Here is a 12,133-nt window from a genome sequence, read left to right on the forward strand (position 1 = left end):
ATCATCATACATGAGTTTCGATCTTGAGGGAGAGAGGGCGCAATTTTCTTTGCAAGGGGGTTCATTTGGTCGGAACAGAACTTCGCTGGTTCACGAAAGACTAGGAAATGCACACTTTACTGTCGCATTGCTATCAGAAAACAAATGCTCCCGACAAACATGGCTTTTCTTAGTCAATGACGGGATGCTTTTGCTCGAGGCAAATTGAAAATCACAAGAAGTCACCATGATCTGGTGATCTGGGTTCTATTATCCAAAGTATAAAGGTTGAAACGTTTTCCCGGAAATACAAGCAGTGCTCTGTTTAATACCAAATATGTTGGGATTATTGTTAACTATGGTTATGTACTCTATCGTTCGTGTTTGAAATAAGAGCTAATATGGCGTCTCTTCATGATGTCTACTCGCGACCCCTTGTCTTACCATTGCTGGTGTTTATTGGACTCACAATCAACAAAGGTAATAATTAATTACTGTTTTCACTCTTTCTAGTGCAAAGGAAGTAGGAGAATTTATTTATCTCACGTCACGGGCTGCATCCCGGGAAAAATCAGTGACAAGAGGCACTTACCGCGTTGGTACAGGTTTTTTTTAATTGTTTTGGTGAGTAAAGGAACTGAACAGTAAATGGCAAGAATCCTGAGGCCGCCCTGAAGCTGCTTTCAAGCAGGGCCGAAGGAAGCGTGTTTCTTAGTGTGTTCTTAAAATGTTTAGAAACAAAAAGTGCCACAAACTGGACTTTTGCGAAAGTTGGGAGGGCTCTGTTGTGTTTTAGTCATCTTCAACAAATGCAAATCAATGTCTGTAAGCTTAGGGTAGACTCGTAAATTGGACCTTGTCTGTTATAACCACAAGCTACTTTCTTGACATATTAAAGCTGCTACATTCAGGCACTAGCCCTGACCCCTTTTTATTTTTCCTCTAACCCGTATGCTTTATGGTAGTGCCACTCTTTACCTCGGCGTCGATACAAGCAATGTGTTGTTCAATCAAACCTCAGTTCAGCTGATGATGATTTAAAATTAGTTTTGTTTGTTTCAACTGAGGTGCCAGTTCGGCACCTTCCACAAAAGGGATAGTGATTCAAGTGGATGTGCCACATTGAAACGCACGGTGAACGCATCCCTAATTTTCGGGGGAACATTTCCTTCACAGGCATCACATTTCATTAGATTTAATTCCAACCACGCATTATCTGTAAGAATGACTTTAGGAAAATGAAAATACTACATTCAAGAAATCAACAGAAAAACCCGAAATAAATTACGAAGAGCTGGATGTATTGCTTGATATTTGAAATAACAAAACACAAATCCATTTTTCAACTTTTGAAGGTCTACTCCTTGATCTTCGTGGGAAACCAGCTCGTCAGAGCTCTAGTTTGGATTCTAGTACAACAGCAAACAAGGCAGTGGATGGAGATCGCGACACCTTTATGCATACAGGTACATTCAGAGATTTATTCTGTGCTTCCCCTGTAGGAGTGTTGATAGACGGGAATGTTACTAGTCAGTCGATACTCTTTATTTGATTTTTTTTAGATTTGAAGGCACTTAGGCCTATGGTACCTAACCTTGTGAGCTTGTAGCCTGAATTTTACTGAGACGAACCTTAATAAGCCATATTGTATTTCTCCTTGTTTGATCACATTAAGTTTACAGTAAAATTAATGTTAGTTCTCATATTTTGGGGAAGTTCAGACAAACCGAAATTCCCATACGACAAAATTACGAAAATCAGGATATAAATTCTCAAATTTGCCTTTGTGTTTTGTCCTTGAATCATTTCAGGCTCCACTGGAGACCACTGGTGGAAAGTTGATCTAGAGGCGATCTATAGCTTGGCAAATATAACTATTATCAACAGGAGAGGTTTTGGTGAGAATGGCCAATTAAAAAAAGATAAATGAAAATGTTATTTTCTAGCAATCCTGTTAAAAATTAACTGAACACTTCTGCCATTGTGGTATGCTCAAAATTTAAGGCTCCTTCTTCCCTTAACAGCTCAAGAAAAACGTGTACCTCTTGTTTTTCATAGTGTCTTATCCGAAACCCCCAGGCCACAGACTCGCAGGTGCTGTAATACGAGCCGGTTTAGACCCATCAGACTTCTCACTGAACAGAATGATAGGATCGGTCTCCTCCAGTCAAGCTACCAATGGAGCAGTGATTGATTTCATGATGGGCCCGAACGTCTCTGCTCGATACGTCAGTGTGGAATTGGCTGGACCTTCGCGTATCCTTCATATGGCTGAGGTCATGGTTGATGAAGAGATTACTCCTACAGAAGGTTAATTGGAACACTGGAAATGCTGAGCCTTCAAAAATGAATTTCCATCGAAAGGCTATCAACGAGAATGCCTACTAAATCTCGAGCCTCGATTGCATTATATTTCAAGCTTTGCTGAATATAGCTTAGGATCGCATCCATGACTAACAATTTATCCTGAGCAGAAGGGAGGGGGCATGACCTACTTGAAATAGTGTGGGATGTGATGATAAAACAACTGTGGCTCTAACAGACTGGATTTTTCGTCAACATTTTTATTGCAGAGACCATGTAAATCGCACACAGTTTGATTGTTCAAAGTATCGACACATTAACAGACCTTTCGACTGTAAAATGCTTGGCACAACACTGGCGACCCTCTTAAAGGCAATATTTATTATGCCTACGGTCTGTGATTTTTCTGTCGTTGGTCAGCAGAAACAAATTCAACAGTGACTCCAGTTTCAACTTCAGGCTCAACTACAACCGGTCAACAGGACACACTGACTGAAGGTTTGACTTTTTTCACTTGCAATGTCTTCAATGATTTTGAATGTCTGATGATTTTTTTTCAGAAACATTCCCATCAGATATGAACTTTCTACAGATTGATTTGTCGTCAGCGTTTCGAACGAAAATAGTAATATAGCAGCAAATGAAGCAGCTCATTCTTTCCGAGAAACAAAAATGTTAAACCCTTTTATTATTTGCAAGTAAACAGAGTAATTTTTTGAACTTGTTTGCAGGCAATCCTTCAATTACGGAGCAGGGATCAACTATTACTTCAACAACAACGTCCATAACATCTACTGCAAGTCGAACTTTGGTATCGACCAAACCACAACCATCCATAGAAACGATCACAAAAGGTTACGTTTTGGGAAACGTTTTGATTATTTATTTGATAGTAAGCCCCACAGCTCATCATTTTGAGGAAACAAAGCCATAAGAATACTTCACAGACAAATAGCCTGTGAAAGAGGTAGACTTACTGGGGGAAAGAAAGCAGGTTTTTAACAGTAAATGATTAAAAATACATAGAGAATTTGTCTTAAGATAATATTACTATGATTATCTTTGATATGTAAACGGACATTCTCTCCGCTACCGAGCAAGGTTCAACTGCCACTTAAACAGCAATTCCCGAAACCCATACTGCGGATTTACCATTGCTGTCAACAGCAGCAAACCCATCCACAGGAAAGGTCACAAAAGGTCAAGTTATGGGTTCCAGATAGACAAATTTAGATTGAGATAGAATATCGAGGATCTTTGTGATTATATGTCTCGTCATACAAACCCAACAGTAACGCTCATTAATGTCCGTTGCTGGCATCTTCTAAAGAAAACCTCCACCAATCGTCTCGATTTTCACCGCTCCATCAACATTAACCTACTGATAGGAAACATTAACTTAAGGTCTTTTCAATTCACCAACCAAAACACTACTTACTGGCGGTATGTTCGACATCTTATTATTTAAGGAAGCAAAGACACGCATGGCAGATCCAGTTAAAAATTATAGAGCGTATGGACTGTTCGAAGCACACCATCTGAGAAGAAACATTTGATTTTGTCACGAAGATCTTTTATATGAACAAAGGCATTTCCTACGATACCGAGATATAAGATATACCTCAGATATCAAATCAACTGTCAATACAGTGACAACTCCTGAAATGTCTTCGGAGTTTTTAACCATTGTGTCAACGACCTCAAGCACATCCACGTAAACGGCAACAAAAGGTAGGGTTATGTTTTGGGGTTGTCACTAACCTAGTACTTGGTAACTAAGTAACTATTAAAAGTGAGCAATGGAAGCTTTGGATTATTTTTCATGAGCAGAGTATTTGTAACGCCCTTGACAATCAAACTATAGACTACTCTGTGCTCCGTGTTTTATTTTGGTCAAAAGCTAACAATTTCGTTCAATATCATCTGTTATCTGTGTTCTCCACTGATACAACCTCATCGATAGATCCCATATCCTTTGCAGTGCAAAAACAAATAGGCTAAAAACCAATGCCGATTCAATCAGGTCAGGTCTACACCTTGACTTGTTTTGTTCATTCGACCAAATAAAAAATGCTAAACCAGTAAAGGTAATAGCTCATTTTTTCTAGAAACAGCAGTTTTACATGCTTCACAGAAAGAGATCCTGCGGAAGTAGCAGATTGAGTTTATAAAAGAATGTATAAAAGCGTGCAGGATGTAGATGAAGCGACAAACATGTAAATGGCAACCCCTATAATTATTTTTCAAGGGTTTAATAAAATGTGTCATTGAATTGTTTGCAGTCATTCCTTCCGATTACCGAGCAGGGAGTAACTGTTTCTTCAACGACTTCTAAAACGTCAACTACAGCTTTAACATTGGTACCGACCAGACCACGTCCTGTCACAGAAACGATCAAGAAAGGTTACGTTATGGGTTTCAGATCCGGAGTGAAAAGAAAGCAACTTCTAAATTATTAACGTGAAAATAAGTTTAAATTTAGAGCAATGAAGCCATGGGAAACTTTACAGAAAAATAGCTGTGAAAGAAGCAGATTCATAAAAACGTGTGAGGTGTCCATCGTACATTGATTCAAAATGAATAGGGGATCCATTTATGTCATGAATCGATAATAATTTTTTAATTGTATGCAGACTTTCCACCGATTACCTCAACTTCTGAAACGGTTACTGCCGGTTTAACGTGGGTAACAACGACATTAAGCCCGTCCTCAGAGACGGCCATAAAAGGTGAGCAAGTAGTTTCAGGTAGTTAAGTACCTATGGTACAACTATTGCAAGTGAAGTAAGGAACTGACTGCAATACAAGATACAAACAGCATCATGTGATGATTTAGCGTCTTAATTCTGACAAATAACAAACTATAACACGACGATTAGGAAACCTCCAATGTGCTTCTGGATAGCTAAGGGGGCATAGACCGCATGCTTAGTACGGTGCGGAGTACGCCTTTCAATGAAACGTTCAAGCTCCCAATATATATATTCAATTACTTCTGTTTTGTGTTTCAGTGCCTGGTCCGGTCCAGAATCTTCATTGGACAGACAGAACCAACTCGACAGTCACTCTGGACTGGGAACCACCAATAAACGCAAATGGACAAATCCAAAAATATATCGTACGTCATTGCCACAGACTTAAAGAGTGTGATAGAAAAAAAAGAAGTAGTGACGGAATAGAAGCTTTAACCTATGACTTCAAATATTCGGTCTGCTCAAGTACCGATACAAAAGTACAAAATACGTATCAACACTTTTTGATACAGTACTTTAACTTTAAAAATATGTAGTTGAACTTTAAAAATATGTAGTCTCCTGAAGACGGACAGAGTACACTGTTCGAAACGTCGAGTTATTCCCCGGTTCTTCTCAGAACCACACACACTCAAAGAAGAGATAAATACATGGTGTTACCGCAATCTTTACTATAGATCTAGTTTCTTTCACCATGAAAACCTTTAAGTCTTATATGAAGAAATCTTGTTCGTGTCTCTAACCTGATGTCCTGATGTACGTTTAATTTGTCGATGATAATTTCTAAGCGTGTATATGTATACCAATTACCAAGTCCTTTTTCTCTACATTGAAATGTACCATGGAACTTCTGAAAATTGGCTTCACTAATTTACAATAATGCAATCAATGTTTAAACTGCCAGGTTGAGTACATAGCTCGAGAGAAGCCTCACCAACCAGATTTTACTCCAGCTGTTGATTATGACAGAAATGAAAGTGAGAGTTCACCCTTCCTAACAGAAAACCTCGAGCCTGGTACGAAGTACGAGTTCAAGATGTCAGCCGAGAATCAGTTGAATATTGGACCTGGAACAATCTTGGAAGTTTACACCAAACCCCAGTCTGGTAGGATAAGTTTCGGGTTTGAATTTCAGTCTTGATATGACACACTCACTTGATCTTCAAAAGTCATGCGACATTCTAAGATACTTCAGTAAAGAATGATTAAAATTGAGCTGAACTACACTCTATGTTATCGCTAGAATCTGCTTAAATTATCCAGGTAAAGAATGCATGCCTAAAGGGCACACTGTGATGCCTGTTATCTGTGAAACTACTTATCACAACAAAGCATCATAAATAGCTGTACGAGGTATCACAATTAACGACTTGGGTGCATATTCTAAAAGATGGGAGGCTAAACCTTTTTGACAGAATCCTACTGAATTACAGTAATTACCTAAGAGACAGAAACACTTTGCATATACTTCATTGAATTTCAATGAACTCGTCAAATGAAAACAGCAAACTCTACGGCAAAACCAGCAGCTTTCAATGCAATAACAAGACACATATTTCTGAAACAGGTTTTTCTGCTCCTCCGAAACCTATACCATTCCCAGACGATTCCACAGACACCACAGTCACTATTGGTTTGTCTCCCGCTCTACCTGATGATTACTTCATTGAGTGAGTACCTAAATAAACTTAAATTCTAATACAACATGCTTCTTATGTAAGCAGTTCTGATACTGGACGCAGAATTTGAGGCATGAAACTATTCTACTCGGCTGTTACAAAAAACAGATCGTACGTTGTCCAAGTCAAAAAGGAAAGGTCTTCTTCCAGGACTAAGAAGGAGATTCTTATTCTCAGCGATTTCGAGGTTGCTCCAAAGGACTATATTGCGGCTGAGCTTCCCAAATGGGGCGTGCCTGATAGATTTGTAGTGGGGGACGCCAAGGTCTACGGCGGCTACTACAATGCACCGCTCCAGAGGGGCGCCGTGTATAACATTCGTGTTGGATCAGTCAGTAGGGGCAACGAGACGCTACGTAAAATGGAATTATGATTTATTCTATCAGTCAGACTCAGAATATTTAGCCAGAAAACCACAAGAGTGTTTTACATGTGCTAATTTTATTTCAAAAGTGTATACACGTACATTTTACAACCACTGAAAGAGTTACTTGCAGCAAACGCTTTCCTCTTCCTGTTTGCTTCTAGGACGCAAACGTGCAATATTCGGATCCAGTGACAATCAGAGGTAAGATTTTTTGAACTGATGGTGTAATTTAGGCTATTTTTTTGCAAACACTGACATTTGAATTATGATGAGCTGTTGTTTAACACTGTTTCAGTCCACCAACCAACAGCCAGCTCAGGACCAAATGTTGCCGCCATTGCTGTGGGGGTTATCGTTCCTGTCGTGGTCGTGATAAGCATTGTCGCATTTCTCCTGTGGAAGAAACATAAACTGGCTCACTCTAAAGTAGCAGGTACCGTCGAAACGGTGAGTTTCTCAAAACGACTGACTCAGCATCGCTTCTTCAAAGTACGTTTTAGCACTTGCAGCGTATCCAGTTTGAAATCGGTCATTTCCTAAAGATGATTCCATATAAGAGAACTTTCACATTTCCTCAAGAAAAACTTTTGTTTGTTTTTGTTTTTGTTTTGTTGTTTGTTTTTTTGTAGAACGTAATCACTCCCAACTCCAAGCCAAATAGTTACACATCTCCACAGGCCCACTTGCACGCTATATGTAGATGAAAATTTTACATTTTCTAATACAAAGATACTTAATATGGGCCATTTGTTAAATTTCTTTCATTAAGGCACAAGGTGATACTGAGGTGACGGCAGAAGCAACCATGCAAGAAGCCGCCCAATCGTTGGAAAGTTTGTCAAACTCTGGAGGACGGGAATATTGAATTAGGTGGACATTTTCGTTTTCAGGCATTGCTACCACTGGAATAATATTCCATTGCTGTCGTTGCCGGTTTAGTTTGAGTCTTTAGTGATAAATGCGCAAATCATTTTTGTATGTTTTCTGGTTTATTAAATATCAGTATTGATCTTGATAACTATAAATGTTTCAAATATGAAGAACATGCGTGCATTTCTCTTTTCATCTTATATACAACTTAAGTTTTGAAGCTTTTTTGTGTATTACATGCGGGTGTTTTGCAATATTTTGCAATAGTATAATTGGTAATTTCGGTTTGATTTAACAGATAATCACTTATCGTCATCCGTGTGTCAAGTGTCAAACTCCTTTCTTGAAGGGTGAAAACCAATGAACTCACTTTATCTAAGTAATCATGTAAGTTGGCGATAGGAAATGGGGACTTATTATATCAAATTTCAAATTGCTACTTGGTACCCCATAAAAACTTGCATTCTGCTCTCTTAAATAAGATAAACTATACGACTGCTCTTTAGAGTATTTTTTCTACATGTTTGCTATTACCCCGGCTGAGGTTAATGAACCAACGCTCCTCAGAGGTTCAAACATCAACAGCTTTTACCCTGAGTTTCCAACCTCACCAATTCCAGAAAAAAATATCCATCTCAACAATTTTATAAATGAATTATTGATGGCGTCTTCATCAGGTTTAAGCACCACTTTTCCCGTCCCACCTTTCTGCCCTCGCCAGTTTCGCTGCAGCTCATCACTTTCTTGTTAAAGAAAAAAAAACTAATAAAGCACCGTTTTTTTTAGAAAGAAAAAAAATCCATCACTATTAAGCCCTCTCGTTCTAATATTTCAGGAAGTTGACACTATTTGTCCATGTCATGTCTGGTCAACGCGATTGAAAAATAAATGGAAATGCAAAACGAAGCGAAACTGATGTGCCTACAGGCAACGAACTCGAGAAAATAAAAACCTGTACTTCCTTATTACTGCCGATCAAGGCCAGCGATCAAATGCGCAGCACCAGAAACCCTAAGAAACTTCTAAGAGAAAGCATAACGATTTCTCCCATAGTTCCCATCTCCTCGACAGCAAACAGAAACAGATGTGCCGATAGTCCTTTCCAGAGACGATTAACCATGACAAATTGTCTTCCTATGGGTTTATCTACATGGGGAAGGCGTACAGTGTGTTTGGGATTTGTACTCTGTAGTAACCAAGTGTAAGCACTCAGCCTATTTTCAACTACACGTAGATCATTATGACATTTACCACATATAGGCTACTGTCAGTAGGTTAAAACATGTCTTTCCTACGGAAAACTCATGCATTGCAGGTACAAGAAAGTGCCTATTCCTGTCTGCGGTCAAAGGGCATTTGACAACGAACTAACACTATGAATTTCAGCACCATGAATTTGCAGTTAATTTGCAGTTTCACTGTGAAATTGTTTTTTCACTGCAACTTCATGGCAGTTCACATGGTGATAACACCGTGAAAATAATCCTGGTTGTGACCCCTTGCCGACACCTTGAGGTCAAGTGAAAACACCGTGAAAATGCAGTGAGCCCATCTAAGGGGCCTTCTTCATTAACTTTGCGGTGGGCTAATCCTTTAAATGCTTTACGGACCTATTATCTGAATCCCTCATAAAAAGTACCATTACCTGTCTTCTTACTGTGGTGGTGACAGGTGTAAATGTACACTGAACACCCCAATCACAATGTTCGCATCCTTGCAATATACTTGTAATCCTGGCCAGGTTGTTCGTACTCTACATCATGGCCTGTAGCTGAATGAGAACATTGTAAGGACTTCAGAAAAACGACTCCCCACGAATTATGTCACCTCACAGAAACATTTATTTCAATTTTCTGGCATATCTGTGATTTATATTTAATTTGCTTGAGTAGAGTTATACTCATGAACATTCTGGAAATGTTATGCATGATGTTGGAGCAGAAAACACTATGCCAAAAAGAATGTTGAAATTTGGGGAAGACGCGGACTAGTGAAAATTCTGCTTAAGGACTAGTAAAAAGCCATCACTGCTGGTCCGGCTGGCAAGTGAGAAAAACGTTACGGGCAAACCCTGTCCATGCACGATGTCATATGTACACAGCGCTTGCTAGATTGGACAATGATGTGCACGCCGTTGCTATCCTCGCTCGCTCTGATGCTACAATGTCGCCTTTGTTATTCCACCACTTTGCATACATAGTACAGTTTCACAGTCTTTTGGCAATTCCATAACACGGTGTGGTAACTTCACCACTCAATGTGCATTTTGCCCACAAAAGTTGGAACTATTCATATGTTTTCTGGTATGTGGTCAAGGGGGGGTGTTGTGACATCTAACACCAAGTTTCGTGGAATTTTATGAATCGTGTCACGTTTTAGGGCTGAAAAAATACTTTTGTCCTTCCTCCATGATTCTACATAAGCAAAATGTGCTTATCAACTGTTCAGCTGCATCCGGCAAATTTGAGCCATCGTACGTGTATCCATCTCTTCTCACAGCTCAAAAAAGGAAAAACCGATTCTCTCTTTCCTAGGAAAGACAGGATCCTGTCTTCAGAAAACACCTGCTTTACATTCACAACATGTGGAAAGAAAGTTTTGTGGTTTTCACGAGTTCCCTTCGCATTTCTCTATCATGGTTTCAAAAACACGAATGCAATATTGCTTCATGATGCAAGGTTTCCGCTGGTTCCCGCTGCGCCGTGCTACTGCCAAAAAAGGTGTGATGGCAACGCGGCAAACAGTCCATGCATTAAAATAGCGTTGTGCAATTCACTGTACCCACACACAAAACTCTACATGGCTGCATGTAGAAAAATGATGTCGCAGGAAGTACAAGTTACGTGTACTTCCCAGAACTTGATTAGGTGGATATATAAAATGTACGTATTTTTTGTGTTCACAAATTTAATTTGAGGTTACATATATGTTGCTTGATCGGCTTGAGGTGCAACACGACACGACCTCACTAAAGGTTTCATTGGTGTCCGTGGGAGAGGACGTTAAACTGGCATTGGATGACATTTCAGACTAGGCCTATTCATCGTGAGAAAGACAGCAATAGGTGGAAAGGCTTGCGGTAGCACCATGCGAAGGAATGCCCCCTAACATAATTCACGTCTAGTATTTCTGGATTTCAAGGTGAAATTGAGAGGACAAGATGGAATATCTGTATCGGTTGGCAGATTTCTTCCTGGAATTTGATGAAAACAAGTCGGCACATTTTTATAGTATGCAAATTAGAATAACACTGTGGATAAGTTGGCCGGAACATTTTTGCTGAAAATGTTTTTCCCCCAAAACACTTGGTTGAATTCTCAGAGAGGCGATATTTTCTGGTCAAGGGGCAGGGGTAGTCTAGCATTATTGGAATTAATTATGTGACTAGTATATGCTTTGCAGGTGGGATTTGTACTTGCCTTATTCGGAAAAGATCTTTAGAAGTGAATGGAATCATCACATTGTCATTTGTTAAACCCTGGCTTTTGCAGGTCCTATGCAACCCATTTGATGGGCGATGCACGACGCACGACTGACGACGCACGACGCGCGACGCACGACGGGCGACGCACGACGGGCGACGCACGATGGGCGACGAATGACGGAAAATGGCACGTTTGGAACTGGTAAATGGCAGAATTGGGACACAACAAAAAGCAAAATGCGACGGACGACGGGCGACGGCAGATACGGAATTCCATACAAGAGCCATATCAAGTGGCCTAGCGTATAGGCCGACAGTGAAACAGACAGGACATAAATCAAATTGAAAAAGAACGGGCAGACAGTTTAAATGTACGATACCGTATTAGACAACTAGAAACTACTAAGTGAATTTCAGCATTGTTTTTGTTAGTTAAAGAAAGCGCTTATTGCTGCATGATTGATTAGGGATCAGATGAGCCCAGAAGTCTCATCCTCTCGTAAAGTTATGTTCTCTTTAGAACAAAAGTAAAACACTATCTTCGGAGTATAAATCTTAGATCGTAATACTTTCCATTTCATTTGAAGAAAACAAATAGACTTGAAACGAAGTCAGGTTCTAGAATATTACCGGTATTATTTATATGCATAGTTGGGACAATTGTCTTTTATATGAGTTGAATTTAAAACAGATATATCCAAATATTGCTGAAAAATTAGGTCTTCTATACATTATCTTGAAAGGGCGCTGTAGCTGC

The 12,133-nt window shown here is 39.5% G+C and overlaps 1 protein-coding gene across 6 annotated transcripts; it reads left to right on the plus strand.

Moving 5' to 3' along the window:
- Positions 1-312: 312 nt before the first annotated feature.
- Positions 313-8,439, plus strand: LOC110989575 (receptor-type tyrosine-protein phosphatase delta-like). Of its 6 annotated transcripts, none has more exons than XM_087144396.1 (14): positions 313-459; positions 1,335-1,445; positions 1,791-1,877; positions 2,038-2,289; positions 2,704-2,781; positions 3,015-3,137; positions 4,917-5,012; positions 5,295-5,515; positions 5,941-6,142; positions 6,604-6,706; positions 6,824-7,066; positions 7,243-7,283; positions 7,378-7,529; positions 7,852-8,439. In XM_087144396.1, the coding sequence occupies exons 1-14, from the start codon at positions 381-383 to the stop codon at positions 7,945-7,947; spliced, it is 1,884 nt and encodes a 627-aa protein (XP_087000522.1). In that variant the 5' UTR covers positions 313-380; the 3' UTR covers positions 7,948-8,439. The 6 variants fall into 6 exon arrangements, with proteins under 6 accessions (XP_087000522.1, XP_087000525.1, XP_087000523.1 ...); XM_087144399.1 differs by having other exon boundaries at positions 5,295-5,401; XM_087144397.1 differs by having other exon boundaries at positions 2,707-2,781.
- Positions 8,440-12,133: the final 3,694 nt, after the last annotated feature.

Source organism: Acanthaster planci, linkage group LG12, assembly GCF_054643075.1.
Source record: "Acanthaster planci isolate LZ-2023a linkage group LG12, COTS_SCS, whole genome shotgun sequence".
NCBI lineage: Eukaryota > Metazoa > Echinodermata > Asteroidea > Valvatida > Acanthasteridae > Acanthaster > Acanthaster planci.

What these genes read in the sequence shown, in the direction of transcription:
- LOC110989575 (XM_087144396.1), top strand. Translation starts at nt 381, where the DNA reads ATGGCGTCTCTTCATGATGTCTACTCGCGACCCCTTGTCTTACCATTG. An exon ending in CGACACCTTTATGCATACAG is followed by an intron (nt 1,446 to 1,790) that starts GTACATTCAGAG and finishes GAATCATTTCAG; the next exon opens with GCTCCACTGGAGACCACTGG. An exon ending in TAGCAGGTACCGTCGAAACG is followed by an intron (nt 7,530 to 7,851) that starts GTGAGTTTCTCA and finishes TCTTTCATTAAG; the next exon opens with GCACAAGGTGATACTGAGGT.